This window comes from Dendropsophus ebraccatus, chromosome 13, assembly GCF_027789765.1.
Source record: "Dendropsophus ebraccatus isolate aDenEbr1 chromosome 13, aDenEbr1.pat, whole genome shotgun sequence".
Taxonomy (NCBI): Eukaryota; Metazoa; Chordata; class Amphibia; order Anura; family Hylidae; genus Dendropsophus; species Dendropsophus ebraccatus.
In genome coordinates, this window is record NC_091466.1 from 82,919,800 (window position 1) to 82,942,708 (window position 22,909).

Genomic DNA, 22,909 nt, shown 5'->3' on the forward strand with positions numbered 1-22,909 from the left:
TTAACTACTCCAGTCTTCAACAAGGCCAAAGCTACTGCTATGACCGGTCACGAAGCAGACTGTGCTGCTTCACACGGCGACAAAGGCAAATTGTTCTCCTTCGATCAGCAACAAAGCCAAATTGTTTAGCTACGACTGCAGATAAAGCCGAGGGTGCTGCTCCGACCGGCGACAAAACCAAGGAAGCTGCTCCAGCCCGCTCTAAATACTTATCTGTTCCTTCCAGCGATGATTACAAATCTTCTCCATCACCCCAGATTGTCTCCCTCATCATTGTGCTTATATGAGATTTGGAACACGATGCGGCCTGGTGAGAACAGACGAGTTTCTCAAATGGCGCAGAGCTGAGAAGAAAAATGATAATTGTAAGAAAAGCTAAATATTTATTGTACTGGACTGTCCTGGAGAAGACACAGCACGGAAATGTCTACCCCGAATAATACATAACTCCACTATGGTCTCTTATACAGCACAAACATTGCCGGGACATCTCAGCTCTCGGAGCGCTGTACAAAGTGGCGCACACATCCGCGTTCAGCGTCGCAAACACTTCTATAAATCTATCCTTGGGATTTCAAGGTACCATTAGATTTCAATATGGGGCCTTGTTAACAGATTGGCACAATGGAGACTTCGGCAAACGCCTTTGGTGACGAGTAGTGTACACGCGTCCGTAGCAGTGAATCCCACGCACAAGCAGTGAGCATTTAGTGCAGCGGTCTCTGATGCTCCCAGAGCTCTCCATCCGGAACGGACAGTAGGGTAACCGAGCTTAGCAGACCGCGCAGCAGGCTAAATTATATAAAATGTAGGAAATGGAAGGAGACAAAAATGAGCTTGGTAAAAAAAAGGTTTTATTGTGGTTTCAGTGTTTACAGAGTGGTAGCCCAACATTGGGCCTGTCTATAGGGGCGCTCACATACACCCTGCTGCACACCTCGCTGGCTTCTTGGTTGTCCACACCGTCCTTCAAGGCCTAAGGGGTTTTCTGCTCAAAGGTAAAAATAATGTCTTCCCAAGAACTGACTGTAGAAAATCAAAGAGATGGGAACGTGCAAACAAAGACAAAGCAGAAGACGTCTCGGTCCAAACCTCATTTATTTCATAATGAGAACAGGAAACTAAAAGACAATATAAAACCGACTACGTGCACAGATCACAAGTGTGGCATGCAGCTACTACAGGGGCCTTAAGCTCCAACTCATCCTTATGGCAGGAGAGAACAGCCTGCTCGTCTTCTCACCTAAAATGAAGAAAATCCACTCAGTAAATATGAAGTATATTACGTGAAGTACATATAAATCATTGTGACAGCGCCATCCTCCATCCCAGGACATGGGCTGGACACGTAAGAATAAAGTACAAGAAGCGGCCATCGGGCCCTACTCACCGGCACAGGGGCGTCTAAATATACTTGGTGCGGTTCAGCGCTCGCTCGGCCAGGTGTCCACTTTTATCTGTGATTTTCTCCCAGTCTGTTTGGCCAACAATAAAGCCAATGGCTCTCTTCCGGTCTGCATCCTTCTTCTCCTCCAGATCTGCCCATCTGACCTGGTGAGATAGGACGGGTTAATGGTCAGGATGTGCACAGACAGCTTCTGTATATAAGGCCCATCCTCGCCCATGGACTGTGCTTTACCCTTTTCTTCCCAGGTGCTGACTCCCGGGAGTCGTAATCATCTGGAAGTTGCAGGTAATCTTCCATGCAGCCGGCCATTGACTCCCAGTCCCGCTTCCTTGTCTTTAAACCATCTAGTTTATCTGAGGAGACAAATAGGAGGTATTGTTAATACTATACTGCTCCCCATGAATGGTGGCATCCATCTGTAGCGAGCTCAGGCCGGTGACCATGCCGGGCCGAACACCCGTTTGCCATTAGACATTTCATGGCTCCATATATCCCATCATCATGAAGCTACCTAAAAACATGGTGTCCATAACCCTGTCCGCACTGACGCTGCCAGTCCCCGGGGGGCTAAAACATGGTGCCCATAACCCTGTCCGCACTGATGTTGCCTGCCCCCGGGTGGGGTAAAACATGGTGCCCATAACCCTGTCCGCACTGATATTGCCTGCCCCCGGGGGGACTCTTTAAGGCCCTATTCCACGGAACGATTATCGGCAGATATCGGCCGCTACGGACGATAATCGTCCGGTGGAATAGAGTGCAACGATCAGCCAACATCGTTGATGTCGGCTGATCGTTGGTCGATCTTCTGCGGTGGGGTCGTGGAATAGGAGCATCGGCAGCAGACGCTGCTGAATCCTATGGGCTGCCCGGACGATTAGCGATCACCCGGGCAGCCCCCCCGCCCCTCCCGCAGCCGCGTTGAATAGCGGCGGCAGCGAGCAGGGAACGAGGAGCAAACGAGCACTCGTTTGCTCCTCTGGACGGCCCGTGAAATAGGGCCATTACTCATGTACACAATCTAGAAAGAGAGCACGGGCAAACCTGGAGGAATGCAAATGGATCAGCCAATGAGCACGGCTGCTCTCTACAGGGTCCAATATGGAGCAGAATGGAGATGGCTGCTGACCTTGTATGAGGACCACTATTATAGTACACAAGGCATGCAGAACCGCAGCCTGACATGTAAGGGGATACATTATCTGCATCTCTGTGAAGTCTTAGGGTCCTATTTCACGGGCCGAGGAGGGCCCGATCAACAATGTAAACGAGCGGCGATCTGCTAGATCGCAGCTGGTTTACTGGGCCTATTCCACGACCCGATGATCGTTGAGCGAGGGCTGCAGGGACATTGTTACCAATGTCCTTGCAGCATCATACATTACCGGGCTGCAGGGCTTGGCCTCCGCTCCGGGTCCCGCGCGCTTTATCTTCTGAATGGCCGGTCAGCTGACAGGCCACACTCAGCCAATCACAGGCCGCGGCGGTCCCGGCCTGTGATTGGCTGAGCGCTCCGTCAGCTGACCGGCCATTCAGAAGATAAAGCACACGGGACCCGGGGATGAAGACAGCACGGAGAAGCCCTGCAGCCAGGTAATGTATGATGCTGCTGCTTCTTCTCAAATCGTCAGTCGCCCGCCGCACACCGCTATTCAACCGTAGCGATGCGCGGTGGGGGAACAATGATTTTAGGTCTGACCCTAAATGAACGATCAGCCGATGACAAGATCTCGGCTGATTGTTCTCTCTATTTCACCGAACGACAATCGTCCGAATCGGGCCAAATGGGGCAGATTATCGTTACTGTGGAATAGGGCCCTTACTAACCACTATCCTGCAGAATGGAGCCGGGACCCCTCCGCTACCCTGCGTTATAAGCCACTTCTCCATTTGTGGTGTTTTGATTTGCTCTGCACCAATATGACGCACATGAGGCTCCAGCCGCCCCACACTAGTGTCTGCCTATCCTCAGAGGGTCTACCACCACAAACATCCTCCTCAAGCCCATCACAGCATCACGTGACCCCTCCCCCCAACGCATCACACGTGATATTATATATATATATATATATATATATATATATATATATATATATATATATATACACACACACACACACACACATCTATATGAGTCATGTATACACCCCTGCTTCACAGTCAGATACAACCCCCAAACATGTCCACCAGCGAGAGATGACAAACTTATACGCTGGTACGGAAGTAACGGGGATGACATCATATATCCCGCATGGAGAAAGCCCTATGGACAAGAACCTATCGCCCCAAAAAGTTAACTGATAATTCTTAAAAGTCACCGGACGACGGGCCCGATCTGGTCGTCCTACGCTGCCACCGCTCTCCGCTCAGAGAAATGACATGTCACCTCACGGCAGCAGCGGAGGAGCGTGCGCCCTCTCATTCACTCACAGTGAGACACTGAGCAAGGCGGCATTCCGACGTTCTTGCTCAGTATGAATGGGGCCATATGGACGATACCTGTAGTAGAGCTCGGTTCTCCTTGCATGATGGTGTACATATATAGGGCCTGTGTGTGACCCCCCCCCCCCATGTCTGAGGCCTGTGTGTGTGTGTGTGTGTGTGTGAGACCTCCCATGTCTGAGGCCTGTGTGTGTGTGTGTGTGTGTGTGTGTGTGACCTCCCATGTCTGAGGCCTGTGTGTGTGTGTGTGTGTGACCCCCCATGTCTGAGGCCTGTGTGTGTGTGTGTGTGTGTGTGACCTCCCATGTCTGAGGCCTGTGTGTGTGTGTGTGTGTGACCCCCCATGTCTGAGGCCTGTGTGTGTGTGTGTGTGTGTCCCCATGTCTGAGGCCTGTGTGTGTGTGTGTGTGTGTGTGTCCCCATGTCTGAGGCCTGTGTGTGTGTGTGTCCCCATGTCTGAGGCCTGTGTGTGTGTGTGTCCCCATGTCTGAGGCCTGTGTGTGTGTGTGTGTGTGTGTGTCCCCATGTCTGAGGCCTGTGTGTGTGTGTCTCCATGTCTGAGGCCTGTGTGTGTGTGTGTGTGTGTGTGTGTCCCCATGTCTGAGGCCTGTGTGTGTGTGTGTGTGTGTCCCCATGTCTGAGGCCTGTGTGTGTGTGTGTGTGTGTGTGTGACCCCCCCATGTCTGAGGCCTGTGTGTGTGTGTGACCCCCCCATGTCTGAGGCCTGTGTGTGTGTGACCCCCCCATGTCTGAGGCCTGTGTGTGTGTGTGTGTGTCCATGTCTGAGGCCTGTGTGTGTGTGTCCCCATGTCTGAGGCCTGTGTGTGTGTGTGTGTGTGTGTCCATGTCTGAGGCCTGTGTGTGTGTGTCCCCATGTCTGAGGCCTGTGTGTGTGTGTGTGTGTCCCCATGTCTGAGGCCTGTGTGTGTGACCCCCCATGTCTGAGGCCTGTGTGTGTGTGACCCCCCATGTCTGAGGCCTGTGTGTGTGTGACCCCCCATGTCTGAGGCCTGTGTGTGTGTGTGTAACCTCCCATGTCTGAGGCCTGTGTGTGTGTGTGTGTGTGTGTGTGTGTGACCTCCCATGTCTGAGGCCTGTGTGTGTGTGTGTGTGTGTGACCTCCCATGTCTGAGGCCTGTGTGTGTGTGTGTGTGACCCCCCATGTCTGAGGCCTGTGTGTGTGTGTGTGTGTGTGTCCCCATGTCTGAGGCCTGTGTGTGTGTGTGTGTGTGTGTGTCCCCATGTCTGAGGCCTGTGTGTGTGTGTGTCCCCATGTCTGAGGCCTGTGTGTGTGTGTGTCCCCATGTCTGAGGCCTGTGTGTGTGTGTGTCCCCATGTCTGAGGCCTGTGTGTGTGTGTGTGTGTGTGTGTGTGTCCCCATGTCTGAGGCCTGTGTGTGTGTGTCTCCATGTCTGAGGCCTGTGTGTGTGTGTGTGTGTGTCCCCATGTCTGAGGCCTGTGTGTGTGTGTGTGTGTGTCCCCATGTCTGAGGCCTGTGTGTGTGTGTGTGTGTGTGTGTGTGACCCCCCCATGTCTGAGGCCTGTGTGTGTGTGTGACCCCCCCATGTCTGAGGCCTGTGTGTGTGTGACCCCCCCATGTCTGAGGCCTGTGTGTGTGTGTCCATGTCTGAGGCCTGTGTGTGTGTGTCCCCATGTCTGAGGCCTGTGTGTGTGTGTGTGTGTGTGTGTCCATGTCTGAGGCCTGTGTGTGTGTGTCCCCATGTCTGAGGCCTGTGTGTGTGTGTGTCCCCATGTCTGAGGCCTGTGTGTGTGTGACCCCCCATGTCTGAGGCCTGTGTGTGTGTGACCCCCCATGTCTGAGGCCTGTGTGTGTGTGTGTAACCTCCCATGTCTGAGGCCTGTGTGTGTGTGTGTGTGTAACCTCCCATGTCTGAGGCCTGTGTGTGTGTGACCCCCCATGTCTGAGGCCCCTGTGTGTGTGTGTGTGAGTGTGTGTGTGACCCCCCATGTCTGAGGCCCCTGTGTGTGTGTGTGTGTGACCCCCCATGTCTGAGGCCTGTGTGTGTGTGTGTGTAACCCCCTATGTCTGAGGCCTGTGTGTGTGTGTGTGTGACCCCCCCCATGTCTGAGGCCTGTGTGACCCCCCCCCATGTCTGAGGCCCCTGTGTGTGTGTGTGTGTGTGTGAGTGTGTGTGTGTGTGTGACCCCCCCCCATGTCTGAGGCCTGACATATTAATAGACATACCCAGTTGTCTATTAATGATATTTTACACACCCAGTTGTCTATTAATGATATATTACACACCCAGTTGTCTATTAATGATATATTATACACCCAGTTGTCTATTAATGATATATTATACACCCAGTTGTCTATATTATACACCCAGTTGTCTATTAATGATTTATTATAAACCCAGTTATCTATGATATATTATACACCCAGTTGTCTATTAATGATATATTATACATCCAGTTGTCTATTAATGATATATTATACACCCAGTTGTCTATTAATGATATATTATACATCCAGTTGTCTATTAATGATATATTATACATCCAGTTGTCTATTAATGATATATTATACACCCAGTTGTCTATTGATGATTATACACCCAGTTGTCTATTAATGATATATTACACACCCAGTTGTCTATTGATGATTATACACCCAGTTGTCTATTAATGATATATTATACATCCAGTTGTCTATTAATGATATATTATGCACCCAGTTGTCTATTGATGATATATTACACACCCAGTTGTCTATTAATGATATATTACACACCCAGTTGTCTATGATATTATACACCCAGTTGTCTATTAATGATATTTTACACTTCCAGTTGTCTATGATATATTATACACCCAGTTGTCTATGATATATTATACTACAGTTGTCTATTAATGATATATTACACACCCAGTTGTCTATTAATGATATATTATACATCCAGTTGTCTATTAATGATATATTATACACCCAGTTGTTTATTAATAGGATTTTATACACCCAGTTGTCCATTAATGATATATGTGTATAGCCGAAACGTCGCAACATTAAGGTGTGAATAAAGGTCACCGTTTTTCATTCTAACAAAGCACACAAAGTGCTGTCCGGACATTGAGCCCAGTCTGGTGAGGCGTGCACTAATCTAATTTTTCAAAAGTTTTTTGCCTGTGCTGCTTTACTATACTAAGTGACTAATAATAACCTGGCGTGTCACCAACAACCACCCGTCACCGGGGGTGTCACTAACAACCACCCGTCACCGGGGGTGTCACTAACAACCACCCGTCACCGGGGGTGTCACTAATAATAACCCGTCACCGGGGGTGTCACTAATAATAACCCGTCACCGGGGGTGTCACTAATAATAACCCGTCACCGGGGGTGTCACTAATAATAACCCGTCACCGGGGGTGTCACTAACAACCACCCGTCACCGGGGGTGTCACTAAGAAAAACCCGTCACCGGGGGTGTCACTAATAATAACCCGTCACCGGGCGTGTCACTAATAATAACCCGTCACCGGGGTGTCACTAATAATAACCCGTCACCGGGGGTGTCACTAATAATAACCCGTCACCGGGGGTGTCACTAACAACCACCCGTCACCGGGGGTGTCACTAATAATAACCCGTCACCGGGGGTGTCACTAATAATAACCCGTCACCGGGGGTGTCACTAATAATAACCCGTCACCGGGGGTGTCACTAATAATAACCCGTCACCGGGGGTGTCACTAATAATAACCAGTCACCGGGGGTGTCACTAATAATAACCCGTCACCGGGGGTGTCACTAATAATAACCCGTCACCGGGGGTGTCACTAATAATAACCCGTCACCGGGGGTGTCACTAATAATAACCCGTCATCGGGGGTGTCACTAATAATAACCCGTCACCGGGGGTGTCACTAATAACCCGTCACCGGGCGTGTCACTAATAACCCGTCACCGGGCGTGTCACTAACAACCACCTGTCACCAGGCGTGTCACTAATAATAACCCGTCACCAGGCGTGTCACTAACAGCCACCTGTCACCGGGCATGTCACTAATAATCAGTCACCGGGCGTGTCACTAACAACCACCTGTTACTAATAATAACCCGTCACCGGGCGTGTCACTAACAACCACCTGTCACCAGGCGTGCAACTAACAACCACCTGTCACCGGGCGTGCAACTAACAACCACCTGTCACCGGGAGTGCAACTAACAACCACCTGTCACCAGGCGTGCAACTAACAACCACCTGTCACCAGGCGTGTCACTAATAATAATCCGTCACCGGGCGTGTCACTAATAATACAGTCACCGGGCGTGTCACTAATAACCAGTCACCGGGCGTGTCACTAATAATAACAACCACCTGTCACCGGGCGTGTCACTAACAACCACCTGTCACCGGGCGTGTCACTAACAACCACCTGTCACCGGGCGTGTCACTAACAACCACCTGTCACCGGGCGTGTCACTAACAACCACCTGTCACTGGGCTTGCGTGTCACTAATAATAAACCGTCACCGGGCGTGTCACTAATAATAACCCGTCACTGGGCATGTCACTAACAACCACCTGTCACCAGGCGTACAACTAACAACCACCTGTCACCGGGCGTGTCACTAATAATAATCCGTCACCAGGCGTGTCACTTACAACAACCTGTCACCGGGCGTGTCACTTACAACCACCTGTCACCGGGCGTGTCACTAATAATAACCACCTGTCACCAGGCGTGTCACTAACAACCACCTGTCACCAGGCGTGTCACTAACAACCACCTGTCACCAGGCGTGTCACTAACAACCACCTGTCACCAGGCGTGTCACTAACAACCACCTGTCACCAGGCATGTCACTAACAACCACCTGTCACCAGGCGTGTCACTAACAACCACCTGTCACCAGGCGTGTCACTAACAACCACCTGTCACCAGGCGTGTCACTAACAACCACCTGTCACCAGGCGTGCAACTAACAACCACCTGTCACCGGGCGTGCAACTAACAACCACCTGTCACCGGGAGTGCAACTAACAACCACCTGTCACCAGGCGTGCAACTAACAACCACCTGTCACCGGGCGTGTCACTAATAATAATCCGTCACCGGGCGTGTCACTAATAATACAGTCACCGGGCGTGTCACTAATAACCAGTCACCGGGCGTGTCACTAATAATAACAACCACCTGTCACCGGGCGTGTCACTAACAACCACCTGTCACCGGGCGTGTCACTAACAACCACCTGTCACCGGGCGTGTCACTAACAACCACCTGTCACCGGGCGTGTCACTAACAACCACCTGTCACCGGGCGTGTCACTAATAATACACAGTCACCGGGCGTGTCACTAATAATACACAGTCACCGGGCGTGTCACTAATAATACACAGTCACCGGGCGTGTCACTAATAATACACAGTCACCGGGCGTGTCACTAATAATACACAGTCACCGGGCGTGTCACTAATAATACACAGTCACCGGGCGTGTCACTAATAATAACCCGTCACCGGGCGTGTCACTAATAATAACCCGTCACCGGGCGTGTCACTAATAATAACCCGTCACCGGGCGTGTCACTAATAATAACCCGTCACCAGGCGTGTCACTAATAATAACCCGTCACCGGGTGTGTCACTAATAATAACCCGTCACCGGGTGTGTCACTAATAATAACCCGTCACCGGGCGTGTCACTCCCCGGCAGCTCAATATTTCCTCATAGACTTACACCACCAGCCAATCAGGAGAGCCCTGACAAATAACGGATGACATGCCTCGGGACACGCCTCATGACTGACCGACAATTAATATTACAGTAAGTATAACCAGTCACAGAAACACAATCACCCCAAAACCCCTCAGCCTGTCCTCAAGGGGTTAAGAGTTTTATACACCCAGTTGTCTATTAATGATAAATTACACACCCAATTGTCTATTAATGATATATTATACACCCAGTTGTCTATTAATGATATATCATACACCCAGTTGTCTATTAATGATATATCATACACCCAGTTGTCTATTGATGATACATCATACATCCAGTTGTCTATTAATGATATATTACACACCCAGTTGTCTATTAATGATATATTATACACCCAGTTGTCTATTAATGATATATTATACACCCAGTTGTCTATTAATGATATACAGAGTGGTCCCCAAAAAATTATCCACAGTTTAAAAGTCCATAACTTGCAAACTTATTGACAGGGTTGTCTCTTTTTTTTTTTTTGGGGGGGGGGGGGGGGGGGGGGGGGGGGGGGGGGGGGGGGGGGGGACTGTGTTATTGTCTTTATTTCAATATTTTCATTACAGTACATTTAATTTTGCTGTGTACAAAATCATAGTGTGAACCTAGCCTTAGTATACTGGACTATTTCTATTTTTTCTTTTTTTCCCCTTTCTTCCCTTAAATCTTTCTCCTCTTTTGTTTAGAAAATTTTTTATTTTATCCATTTTAAATCATACTTCCAGAAAATTCCAATATCCTTACAAACATTATAACATCTAAAACCGCAATGCACTCAAAGAGAGATAGTATCCTTTATCTCACAGACTAATGAAAGAAAAAAGAGAAAGGAAAAAAAACAACAAAAAAAAAAAAAAACACCATAGCTCCTCCTGGCCTTCTTAGTCAGTGTAAATATTTCTTCACAATACATTAGCACCACCCAGTGCGGCAAAACCTGTAGGGCGCCCTACCTATCTGAAAGTAGTTAATATAGATCAATGCTTCAACCATCCACCCCAATTCCACTACCTTACCTAATAGCTTCATACAACCGGATGGCGACAGAGCCCCACCCCTAGCCCGCCGGGGGTGTGGGGGGGAGGCCAGGCCACACCGAGCCAGGGGCAGACCCACACCTCACACCTAATCCTCTTTCCAAATAATACCATCAATAAGTTATTCCGTTCAAGGGGGAATTATACATACCTCACAACCAATCTTGGCCCTCAACCAGATGTACCCATCTAAGGGCACCCCCGACTGAAAGCAGCTGCTTCCACTCTAACAGCTAACAGGACAATACTCACAGCGCCTCTGCTCACCGACCCAGTCTTGACCAAAGACTTCCGCTGCCATAAGCAGCACAGTACTCCCGTCATCCTGGTACCATCCTTCACACACATCCTTCCATCTCCCCTTGTTTTCTCATCCTAATAATAATATTTCTAAAATTAAACTTATTCTCTATTATACTCATCTTTACTATAGGCTTAATTACTACCTTTACGTATTGATGTAGATCCGCCCCCGCTCCCATCCGCCCAGCCCCCCACCCCATTCACTCCACATCCATCTCATATAGGTATATCTCTACAGGCGCGAGCATATACTTCACCTGGTCCCCGCCACGGCTTGCTGAAGACATCGGGAACCGCTGGAGCCGGGATCAGGTGAAGTATCAGCTCCGGCGGCCGGGGGGTTAATGGGGAGGGCTGCAGACAAACTCGCAGCAGGGATGTACATCCCTGCTGCGTGTTTGTCTGCCATTAAAAGCATAGGGCCGGGATCTGCAGCGAGTCTCGCTGCAGACCCGCCAAGTGGGTTTGTAACCTTAAAGTGTAACTGTCATGTTTGTTTTTATTGCAGAAATCAGTAGTATAAGCGATTTAAAGAAACTCTGTAATAGGTTTCATCAGCCAAAAAAGCCTCCTTCTGTCCTCAAGAAGCAATCTCCCAGCCTCCCCCCTGACTTCTTATCTGTGCATTATCAGGCAAACACGTCTTCATTACAGAGAAGCCAGTGAAGACGGGCTCTGCTCTCTCCATTGTAAGCCTATGGAGGGGGGAGGGGCCGAGGGAGATGAGGGAGCAGGAAGAGGTGACATGAAGGTCAGCTGTTTGTAGACTCTCTGGGCACCTAAACTGCAGGATTCTGGGGTCAGAAAGGTCAGTGCTTATCTATGAACTCCTAACAGCCCCTCCCCTCTCCATAGCCACATAATGGAGACAGAAATCCTGCTTCATTTGATGTGAGGGGGGAGGCTGGGAGATTGCTTTTTTCACTACAGAAGGAAACTCTTTTAGTACATAAAACCTATTACAGAGTTTCTTAAAATCGCTTGTACTGTTGATATTTAATGTTTTCCGAAAAATGGCCCTGAAATGAGAGTTACGCTTTAAGAAAGATGATATGGTTGCCTCAGCTGCTATATGTGTTGGGTGGTTCTCCCGTGTGGATTGATAGATTTATAAGAAAATTGAGGGGTTAATTAACGAGCTAATATGGAACAGGAAGAGAGTACGGCTAAAATTGGAGATCTTAACACGGTCGGAGGAGAGAGGTGGGGTGGCAATACCCGATTTTTTTTAGATATTTTCTGGCCACTAATTTAGCATGGTTGACTAAGTGGAAAGAGGTAAAATACATGGAGAATTGGGTGAAGGAGCAAAATGGTTCCAGTGATGACATATATGAAGTTTTAGAATTAAATTTGAAGGTGAGATACCCTAAAAACTCAACTTATAGGATGTTGATTAAGGTGTGGGAAGTGGTGAGAAGGAAAGATAAGGATGAGGGGGTATATATGTTTACACCAATGTGGCAAAATAGTCAGTTTCCAGAACTTGGTAACTTGGGTGAGAAAAGGGTTAAAATATGTTTTCCAGCTTTTTTGAAGGTGAAGTATTGAAAACATACAGGGATTTAAGTAGTAGTTTAGAGGCACCAATATGTCAATTAAGATTTTTAGACGTGAAAAACGTGATAAAGGCCACGGGTTTAAGTGTGAATTGGAGTATAAAATAAGAAAATATTTCACAATTGATGGGGACATTGGGTAAAAATAAAGGGAAAACTTCTAAGACGTATAAACTTTTGGGTGAAAAGTGTAATATAGTTAAGTTTACGTCACAAAAGAAATGGGAAAATATAATTGGAGATAGGGAACAAGTTTTTTGGACTAAAGTATACACAAATGCACGAAAATATATCACCCAGTTGTCTATTAATGATATATTACACACCCAGTTGTCTATTAACGATATATTATACACCCACCCAGTTGTCTATTAATGATATATTACACACCCAGTGGTCTATTAATGATATATTACACACCCAGTTGTCTATTAACGATATATTACACACCCAGTTGTCTATTAACGATATATTATACACCCACCCAGTTGTCTATTAATGATATATTACACACCCAGTGGTCTATTAATGATATATTACACACCCAGTGATCTATTAATTATATATTATACACCCAGTGGTCTATTAATGATATATTATCCACCCAGTTGTCTATTAATGATATATTACACACCCAGTTGTCTATTAATGATATATTATACACCCAGTTGTCTATTAATGATATATTATACACCCAGTTGTCTATGAATGATATATTACACACCCAGTTGTCTATGAATGATATATTACACACCCAGTTGTCTATGATATATTACACACCCAGTTGTCTATGATATATTACACACCCAGTTGTCTATGATATATTACACACCCAGTTGTCTATGATATATTATCCACCCAGTTGTCTATTAATGATATATTATACACCCAGTTGTCTATTAATGATATATTACACACCCAGTTGTCTATTAATGATATATTACACACCCAGTTGTCTATTAATGATATATTATCCACCCAGTTGTCTATGATATATTATCCACCCAGTTGTCTATTAATGATATATTATCCACCCACCCAGTTGTCTATTAATGATATATTATCCACCCAGTTGTCTATTAATGATATATTATCCACCCAGTTGTCTATTAATGATATATTATCCACCCAGTTGTCTATGATATATTATCCACCCAGTTGTCTATTAATGATATATTATACACCCACCCAGTTGTCTATTAATGATATATTATACACCCAGTTGTCTATTAATGATATATTATACACCCAGTTGTCTATTAATGATATATTATCCACCCAGTGGTCTATTAATGATATATTATACACCCAGTTGTCTATTAATGATATATCACACACCCACTGGTCTATTAACCTCTTAAGGACATATGACGTACCCCTACGTCATATGTCCTCACTTGCACTTCAAAGCGGGGCCGCGCGGCGGCCCCGCTTTGAAGTGCCGCGATCCCGGGTGCCGCGAGTAGCCCGGGACCGCTGCTATTAGCGGGCACGGTCTGATCGCCGTGCCCGCTAATTAGCTAATCGGAGGCAGCTGTCAGAGTTGACAGCTGCCTCCAATTACCGGAGGCAACGTTTCCCTGGGGTCTAGTGGGGGTTACTGATGCCGGCCGGGGACGCGTCCAAGATGGCGCCGTCCTCGGCTCGGCACTCGTTCGTTAAGCAAACGAGTGCCGATCTCATGGATCTCTGCAGCATATCTATGCTGCAGAGATCTCAATGAGAGATCCAAGTGTATATACTAGAAGTCCCCCAGGGGGAATAACCCTAACCCCAGGGGGAAATAACCCTAACCCCAGGGGGGCTTCTAGTATATGTGTAAAAAAAAAAAAAAAAAAAAAAAAGTGTTGTTTATAGTAAAAAGCCCCCCTCCCCTAATAAAAGTCTGAATCACCCCCCTTTTCCCAGGTTTTAAATAAAAGTAAACAAATAAATAAATAAACATGTTTGCTATCGCCGCGTGCATAATCGCCCAAACTATTAATTAATCACATTCCTGATCTCGTACGGTAAACGGCGTCAGCGCAAAAAAATCCCAAAGTGCAAAATTGCGCATTTTTGGTCGCATCAAATCCAGAAAAAATTTAATAAAAAGCGATCAAAAAGACGTATATGCGCAATCAAGGTACCGATAGAAAGAACACATCATGGCGCAAAAAATGACACCTCACACAGCCCCATAGACCAAAGGATAAAGCGCTATAAGCCTGGGAATGGAGCGATTTTAAGGAACGTATATTGGTTAACAACGGTTTGAATTTTTTACAGGCCATCAGATACAATAAAAGTTATACGTGTTATATATCGTTTTAATCGTAACAACTTGAGGAACATATATAACAAGTCAGTTTTACCCCAGGGCGAATGGCGTAAAAACACATTTCCCCCAAATAAAAGAAATGCTTTTTTTTATTCAATTTCACCACACTTTGAATTTTTTTCTGGTTTCGCAGTGTACTTTATGCAAAATTCAGCCTGTAATTGCAAAGTACAATTAGTGACGCAAAAATAAGGGGTCATGTGGGTTTCTAGGTGGAAAAATGCAAGTGCTATGACCTTTTAAACACAAGGAGGAAAAACCGAAAACGTAAAAAACGAAAATGGGCCCCGTCCTTAAAGGGTTAATGATATATTACACACCCAGTTGTCTATTAATGATATATTATCCACCCAGTTGTCTATTAATGATATATTATCCACCCATTTGTCTATTAATGATATATTATCCACCCAGTGGTCTATTAATGATATATTATACACCCAGTTGTCTACTAATGATATATTATACACCAATTGGTTTATTAATGATATATTACACAGCCATTTGTCTATTAATGATATATTACACAGCCATTTGTCTATTAATGATATATTACACAGCCAGTTGTCTATTAATGATATATTACACACCCAGTTGTCTATTAATGATAAATTACACACCCAGTTGTCTATTAATGATATATTACACACCCAGTTGTCTATTAATGATATATTATACACCCAGTTGTCTATGATATATTATACACCCAGTTGTCTATTAATGATATATTATCCACCCAGTTGTCTATTAATGATATATTATCCACCCAGTGGTCTATTAATGATATATTATCCACCCAGTGGTCTATTAATGATATATTATCCACCCAGTGGTCTATTAATGATATATTATCCACCCAGTGGTCTATTAATGATATATTATACACCCAGTTGTTTATTAATGATATATTATACACCCAGTTGTCTATTAATGATATATTATACACCCAGTTGTCTATGATATATTATACACCCAGTTGTCTATTAATGATATATTACACACCCAGTTGTCTATTAATGATATATTATACACCCAGCTGTCTATTAATGATATATTATACACCAATTGGTTTATTAATGATATATTACACAGCCAGTTGTCTATTAATGATATATTATACACCCAGTTGTCTATTAATGATATATTATCCACCCAGTTGTCTATTAATGATATATTATACACCCAGTGGTCTATTAATGATATATTATCCACCCAGTTGTCTATTAATGATATATTATACACACAGTTGTCTATTAATGATATATTACACACCCAGTTGTCTATTAATGATATATTACACACCCAGTTGTCTATTAATGATATATTATACACCCAGTTGTCTATTAATGATATATTATACACACAGTTGTCTATTAATGATATATTATACACACAGTGGTCTATTAATGATATATTATTAACCCATGTTGTCTATTAATGATATATTATACACCCAGTGGTCAATGATATATTATACACCCAGTTGTATATTAATGATATTTTATTCACCCAGAGAAGGCTCCCCCCCCCCCCCTCTCCGTAGAGCGTCAGCTCTTGTGATCAGTAGGTCCCTGGCTCAGGCTCCTCTTTGTTCTTTCATTGTCTCATTTTTTTTTGTAAATAGAATGGCTAAAACCCAGAAGTAATTGTGTACAGTGCAGCATGTCCATCATTATTATTACTGTATCCTGGAGGGACAGGCATAACACAGCGAAATCTCATCCATATAACTACACATGAACAAACCTTGAGCGCGCCCCGTCCAATCCCCAACGCCATGGACGCAGCCGCCGCCTCCTCTTCCCCTCAGGGCAGACAATACGCAGCCTCCTCCTTCTCCACCCCTCAGGGCAGTCAGTACGCAGCCGCCTCCTCCTCTTCCCCTTAGGGCAGACAGTACGCAGCCGCCTCCTCCTCTTCCCCTTAGGGCAGACAGTACGCAGCCGCCTCCTCCCCTCAGGGCAGACAGTACACAGCCGCCTCCTCCTCCCCCCCTCAGGGCAGACAGTACGCAGCCGCCTCCTCCTCCCCCCCTCAGGGCAGACAGTACGCAGCCGCCTCCTCCTTCACCCCTCAGGGCAGACAGTACGCAGCCGCCTCCTCCTCCTCCCCTCAGGGCAGACAGTACACAGCCGCCTCCTCCTCCTCCCCTCAGGGCAGACAGTACGCAGCCGCCTCCTCCTCCCCCCCCTCAGGGCAGACAGTATGCAGCCGCCTCCTCCCCTCAGGGCAGACAGTACACTGCCGCCTCCTCCTCCCCCCCTCAGGGCAGACAGTACGCAGCCGCCTCCTCCTCCTCCCCTCAGGGCAGACAGTACACAGCCGCCTCCTCCTCCCCCCCCTCAGGGCAGACAGTACGCAGCCGCCTCCTCCTCCTCCCCTCAGGGCAGACAGTACGCAGCCACCTCCTCCCTCCTCCCCTCAGGGCAGACAGTACGCAGCCGCCTCCTCCTCCACCCCTCAGGGCAGACAGTACGCAGCCGCCTCCTCCTCCCCCCTCAGGGCAGACAGTACACAGCCGCCTCCTCCCCTCAGGACAGACAGTACGCAGCCGCCTCCTCCTTCTCCCATCAGGACAGCCAGTACGCAGCCACCTCCTCCTCCCCCCCTCAGGGCAGACAGTACGCAGCCGCCTCCTCCCCTCAGGACAGACAGTATGCAGCCGCCTCCTCCTTCTCCCATCAGGACAGCCAGTACGCAGCCGCCTCCTCCTCCCCCCCTCAGGGCAGACAGTACGCAGCCGCCTCCCCCCCCCCCCCCCCCCCCCCCTCAGGACAGCCAGTACGCAGCCGCCTCCCCCCCCCCCCCTCAGGGCAGACAGTACGCAGCCGCCTCCCCCCCCCCCCCCCTCAGGGCAGACAGTACGCAGCCGCCTCCCCCCCCCCCCCTCAGGGCAGACAGTACGCAGCCGCCTCCTCCTCCCCCCCTCAGGGCAGACAGTACGCAGCCGCCTCCTCCTCCACCCCTCAAGGCAGACAGTACGCAGCCGCCTCCTCCTCCCCCCCTCAGGGCAGACAGTACGCAGCCGCCTCCTCCTTCTCCCCGCAGGGCAGCCGGGCCACTTCCTCCTCCCCCATCAGGACAGACAGTACGCAGCCGCCTCCTCCTTCTCCCCGCAGGGCAGCCGGGCCACCTCCTCCTCCCCCCTCAGGACAGACAGTACGCAGCCGCCTCGTCCTTCTCCCCGCAGGGCAGCCGGGCCACCTCCTCCTCCCCCCCTCAGGACAGACAGTACGCAGCCGCCTCCTCCTTCTCCCCTCAGGACAGACAGTACGCAGCCGTCTCCTCCTCCCCCCCTCAGGGCAGTCGGGATGCAGCCTCCTCCTCCCTCCTTCAGGGCAGCAGGGATGCAGCCCCCACCTCCTCCTCCTCTATGGCAGCAGGGATGAAGCCGCTACCTCCTCCTCACCTCAGGGCAGGTGGGACGCCGCCGCCTCCTCCTCCTCCACCCTCCTTCAGGGCAGCAGGAATGAAGTAACCACCTCCTCCTCCCCTCAGGGCAGTCAGGATGCAGCCGCCGCCGCCTCCTCCTCCTCCACCCTCCTTCAGGGCAGCAGGAATTAATTAACCACCTCCTCCTCCCCTCAGGGCAGTCAGGATGCAGCCGCCGCCGCCTCCTCCTCCTCCTCCCTCCTTCAGGGCAGCAGGGATGCAGCCGCCACCTCCTCCTCCTCCCTCCTTCGTAGCAGCAGGGATGAAGACTCCGCCTCCTCCTCCCCTCAGGGCAGGCGGGACGCCGCCTCCTCCCCTCAGGGCAGGCGGGACGCCTCCTCCTCCTCCCTCCTTCATGGCAGCAGGAATGAAGCCACCGCCGCCTCCTCCCCTCAGGGCAGGCGGGACGCCACCCAGGGATTAGGACACAAGGACTGGGAGGTCACACAGGTCTCAGTGTCTCAGTAATACATGTCTGCATTGCCACCATAGTAAGAGCACACTGCGCACGGCGGGCAGCAGCCTTGTACTCACCCAGTTTAGCTTCTGACGTGTCCATCTCCCATTTACTTTTCGGAAGATATCCCTATTTAATGGGGACAAAATGTCACAACAGTTACACACATGGCACAAGGGAAGCAGCTGAGATCTGGTACCTGCAGGACGTGGCGGTATGGGATGGTGTAGGGGGGCACATGAGGGTAGATGGAGAGGGCAGTGGTGACTATAATACTGCCATACTAGAACATAGGATATATCCACGTCACACATCCTGCCCCTATAGGATATATCCACGTCACACATCCTGCCCCTATAGGATATATACACGTCACACATCCTGCCCCTATAGGATATATCCACGTCACGCATCCTGCCCCTATAGGATATATCCACGTCACACATCCTGCCCCTATAGGATATATCCACGTCACACATCCTGCCCCTATAGGATATATCCACGTCACACATCCTGCCCCTATAGGATATATCCACGTCACGCATCCTGCCCCTATAGGATATATACGTCACACATCCTGCCCCTATAGGATATATCCACATCACACATCCTGCCCCTATAGGATATATACACGTCACACATCCTGCCCCTATAGGATATATATGTCACACATCCTGCCCCTATAGGATATATCCACGTCACACATCCTGCCCCTATAGGATATATCCACGTCACACATCCTGCCCCTATAGGATATATACACGTCACACATCCTGCCCCTATAGGATATATCCACGTCACACATCCTGTCCCTATAGGATATATCCACGTCACACATCCTGCCCCTATAGGATATATATGTCACACATCCTGCCCCTATAGGATATATCCACGTCACACATCCTGCCCCTATAGGATATATACACGTCACACATCCTGTCCCTATAGGATATATACACGTCACACATCCTGTCCCTATAGGATATATACACGTCACACATCCTGTCCCTATAGGATATATATGTCACACATCCTGCCCCTATAGGATATATCCACGTCATACATCCTGCCCCTATAGGATATATACACGTCACACATCCTGTCCCTATAGGATATATATGTCACACATCCTGCCCCTATAGGATATATATGTCACACATCCTGCCCCTATAGGATATATCCACGTCACGCATCCTGTCCCTATAGGATATATCCACGTCACGCATCCTGCCCCTATAGGATATATCCACGTCATACATCCTGCCCCTATAGGATATATATGTCACACATCCTGCCCCTATAGGATATATACACGTCACACATCCTGTCCCTATAGGATATATACACGTCACACATCCTGTCCCTATAGGATATATACACGTCACGCATCCTGTCCCTATAGGATATATACACGTCACACATCCTGCCCCTATAGGATATATATGTCACACATCCTGCCCCTATAGGATATATATGTCACACATCCTGCCCCTATAGGATATATCCACGTCACACATCCTGTCCCTATAGGATATATATGTCACACATCCTGCCCCTATAGGATATATCCACGTCACACATCCTGTCCCTATAGGATATATCCACGTCACGCATCCTGTCCCTATAGGATATATACACGTCACACATCCTGCCCCTATAGGATATATCCACGTCACGCATCCTGCCCCTATAGGATATATCCACGTCACGCATCCTGCCCCTATAGGATATATCCACGTCACGCATCCTGCCCCTATAGGATATATCCACGTCACGCATCCTGCCCCTATAGGATATATCCACGTCACACATCCTGCCCCTATAGGATATATACACGTCACACATCCTGCCCCTATAGGATATATCCACGTCACGCATCCTGCCCCTATAGGATATATCCACGTCACACATCCTGCCCCTATAGGATATATACACGTCACGCATCCTGCCCCTATAGGATATATCCACGTCACGCATCCTGTCCCTATAGGATATATCCACGTCACACATCCTGCCCCTATAGGATATATACACGTCACACATCCTGCCCCTATAGGATATATATGTCACACATCCTGCCCCTATAGGATATATCCACGTCACGCATCCTGCCCCTATAGGATATATCCACGTCACGCATCCTGTCCCTATAGGATATATCCACGTCACGCATCCTGCCCCTATAGGATATATCCACGTCACACATCCTGCCCCTATAGGATATATACACGTCACACATCCTGCCCCTATAGGATATATCCACGTCACGCATCCTGCCCCTATAGGATATATCCACGTCACACATCCTGCCCCTATAGGATATATACACGTCACACATCCTGCCCCTATAGGATATATACACGTCACACATCCTGCCCCTATAGGATATATATGTCACACATCCTGCCCCTATAGGATATATCCACGTCACACATCCTGCCCCTATAGGATATATCCACGTCACGCATCCTGCCCCTATAGGATATATACACGTCACGCATCCTGTCCCTATAGGATATATCCACGTCACACATCCTGTCCCTATAGGATATATCCACGTCACGCATCCTGCCCCTATAGGATATATATGTCACACATCCTGTCCCTATAGGATATATCCACGTCACGCATCCTGTCCCTATAGGATATATCCACGTCACACATCCTGCCCCTATAGGATATATCCACGTCACACATCCTGCCCCTATAGGATATATCCACGTCACGCATCCTGCCCCTATAGGATATATCCACGTCACACATCCTGCCCCTATAGGATATATCCACGTCACACATCCTGCCCCTATAGGATATATCCACGTCACACATCCTGCCCCTATAGGATATATATGTCACACATCCTGCCCCCACACATCCTGCCCCTATAGGATATATCCACGTCACGCATCCTGCCCCTATAGGATATATATGTCACACATCCTGTCCCTATAGGATATATCCACGTCACGCATCCTGTCCCTATAGGATATATCCACGTCACACATCCTGCCCCTATAGGATATATCCACGTCACACATCCTGCCCCTATAGGATATATCCTCGTCACGCATCCTGCCCCTATAGGATATATCCACGTCACACATCCTGCCCCTATAGGATATATCCACGTCACACATCCTGCCCCTATAGGATATATCCACGTCACACATCCTGCCCCTATAGGATATATCCACGTCACGCATCCTGCCCCTATAGGATATATCCACGTCACACATCCTGCCCCTATAGGATATATCCACGTCACACATCCTGCCCCTATAGGATATATCCACGTCACACATCCTGCCCCTATAGGATATATCCACGTCACACATCCTGCCCCTATAGGATATATATGTCACACATCCTGCCCCTATAGGATATATCCACGTCATACATCCTGCCCCTATAGGATATATCCACGTCACACATCCTGTCCCTATAGGATATATACACGTCACACATCCTGCCCCTATAGGATATATATGTCACACATCCTGCCCCTATAGGATATATATGTCACACATCCTGCCCCTATAGGATATATCCACGTCACACATCCTGCCCCTATAGGATATATCCACGTCACACATCCTGCCCCTATAGGATATATACACGTCACACATCCTGCCCCTATAGGATATATACACGTCACACATCCTGTCCCTATAGGATATATCCACGTCATACATCCTGTCCTACCCGCTCGCTCTCCTCCTCCTCCAGCGCTTCCTTCTTCACGTCTTTCTCTGGCTCGGCACTCGGCTCAGAATCTTCCATTTCAACCTAATAAAAAGGACAAATCAGATTTGTGTGTCAGCAATCTGCTGCGGAGGTCCCCCATACTGCAGCAGGAGAAGGCGATGCTGCGGAGGCCCCCCCATACTGCAGCAGGAGAAGGCAATGCTGCGGAGGCCCCCCCATACTGCTGCAGGAGAAGGCAATGCTGCGGAGGTCCCCCATACTGCAGCAGGAGAAGGCAATGCTACGGAGGCCCCCCCCATACTGCAGCAGGAGAAGGCAATGCTGCGGAGGCCCCCCCATACTGCTGCAGGAGAAGGCAATGCTGCGGAGGCCCCCCCATACTGCTGCAGGAGAAGGCAATGCTGCGGAGGCCCCCCCATACTGCTGCAGGAGAAGGCAATGCTGCGGAGGTCCCCCCATACTGCAGCAGGAGAAGGCAATGCTGCGGAGGCCCCCCCCATACTGCAG

At 48.3% G+C, this 22,909-nt stretch overlaps 1 protein-coding gene across 2 annotated transcripts in view; it reads right to left on the reverse strand.

The window, feature by feature from the left end:
- Positions 1-1,081: 1,081 nt before the first annotated feature.
- YLPM1 (YLP motif containing 1) overlaps positions 1,082-22,909 on the reverse strand; it is a 94,370-nt gene continuing 72,542 nt past the window's right edge. For both annotated transcript variants that reach the window (XM_069951169.1, XM_069951170.1), the window contains 5 exons: positions 22,400-22,483; positions 18,775-18,826; positions 1,640-1,761; positions 1,391-1,551; positions 1,082-1,243 (listed from right to left, as the gene is read on the reverse strand). In XM_069951169.1, coding sequence (XP_069807270.1) covers positions 1,405-1,551; positions 1,640-1,761; positions 18,775-18,826; positions 22,400-22,483 — 405 coding nt within the window. In that variant the 3' untranslated portion in view covers positions 1,082-1,243; positions 1,391-1,404. The remainder of the gene's footprint in view (positions 1,244-1,390; positions 1,552-1,639; positions 1,762-18,774; positions 18,827-22,399; positions 22,484-22,909) is intronic.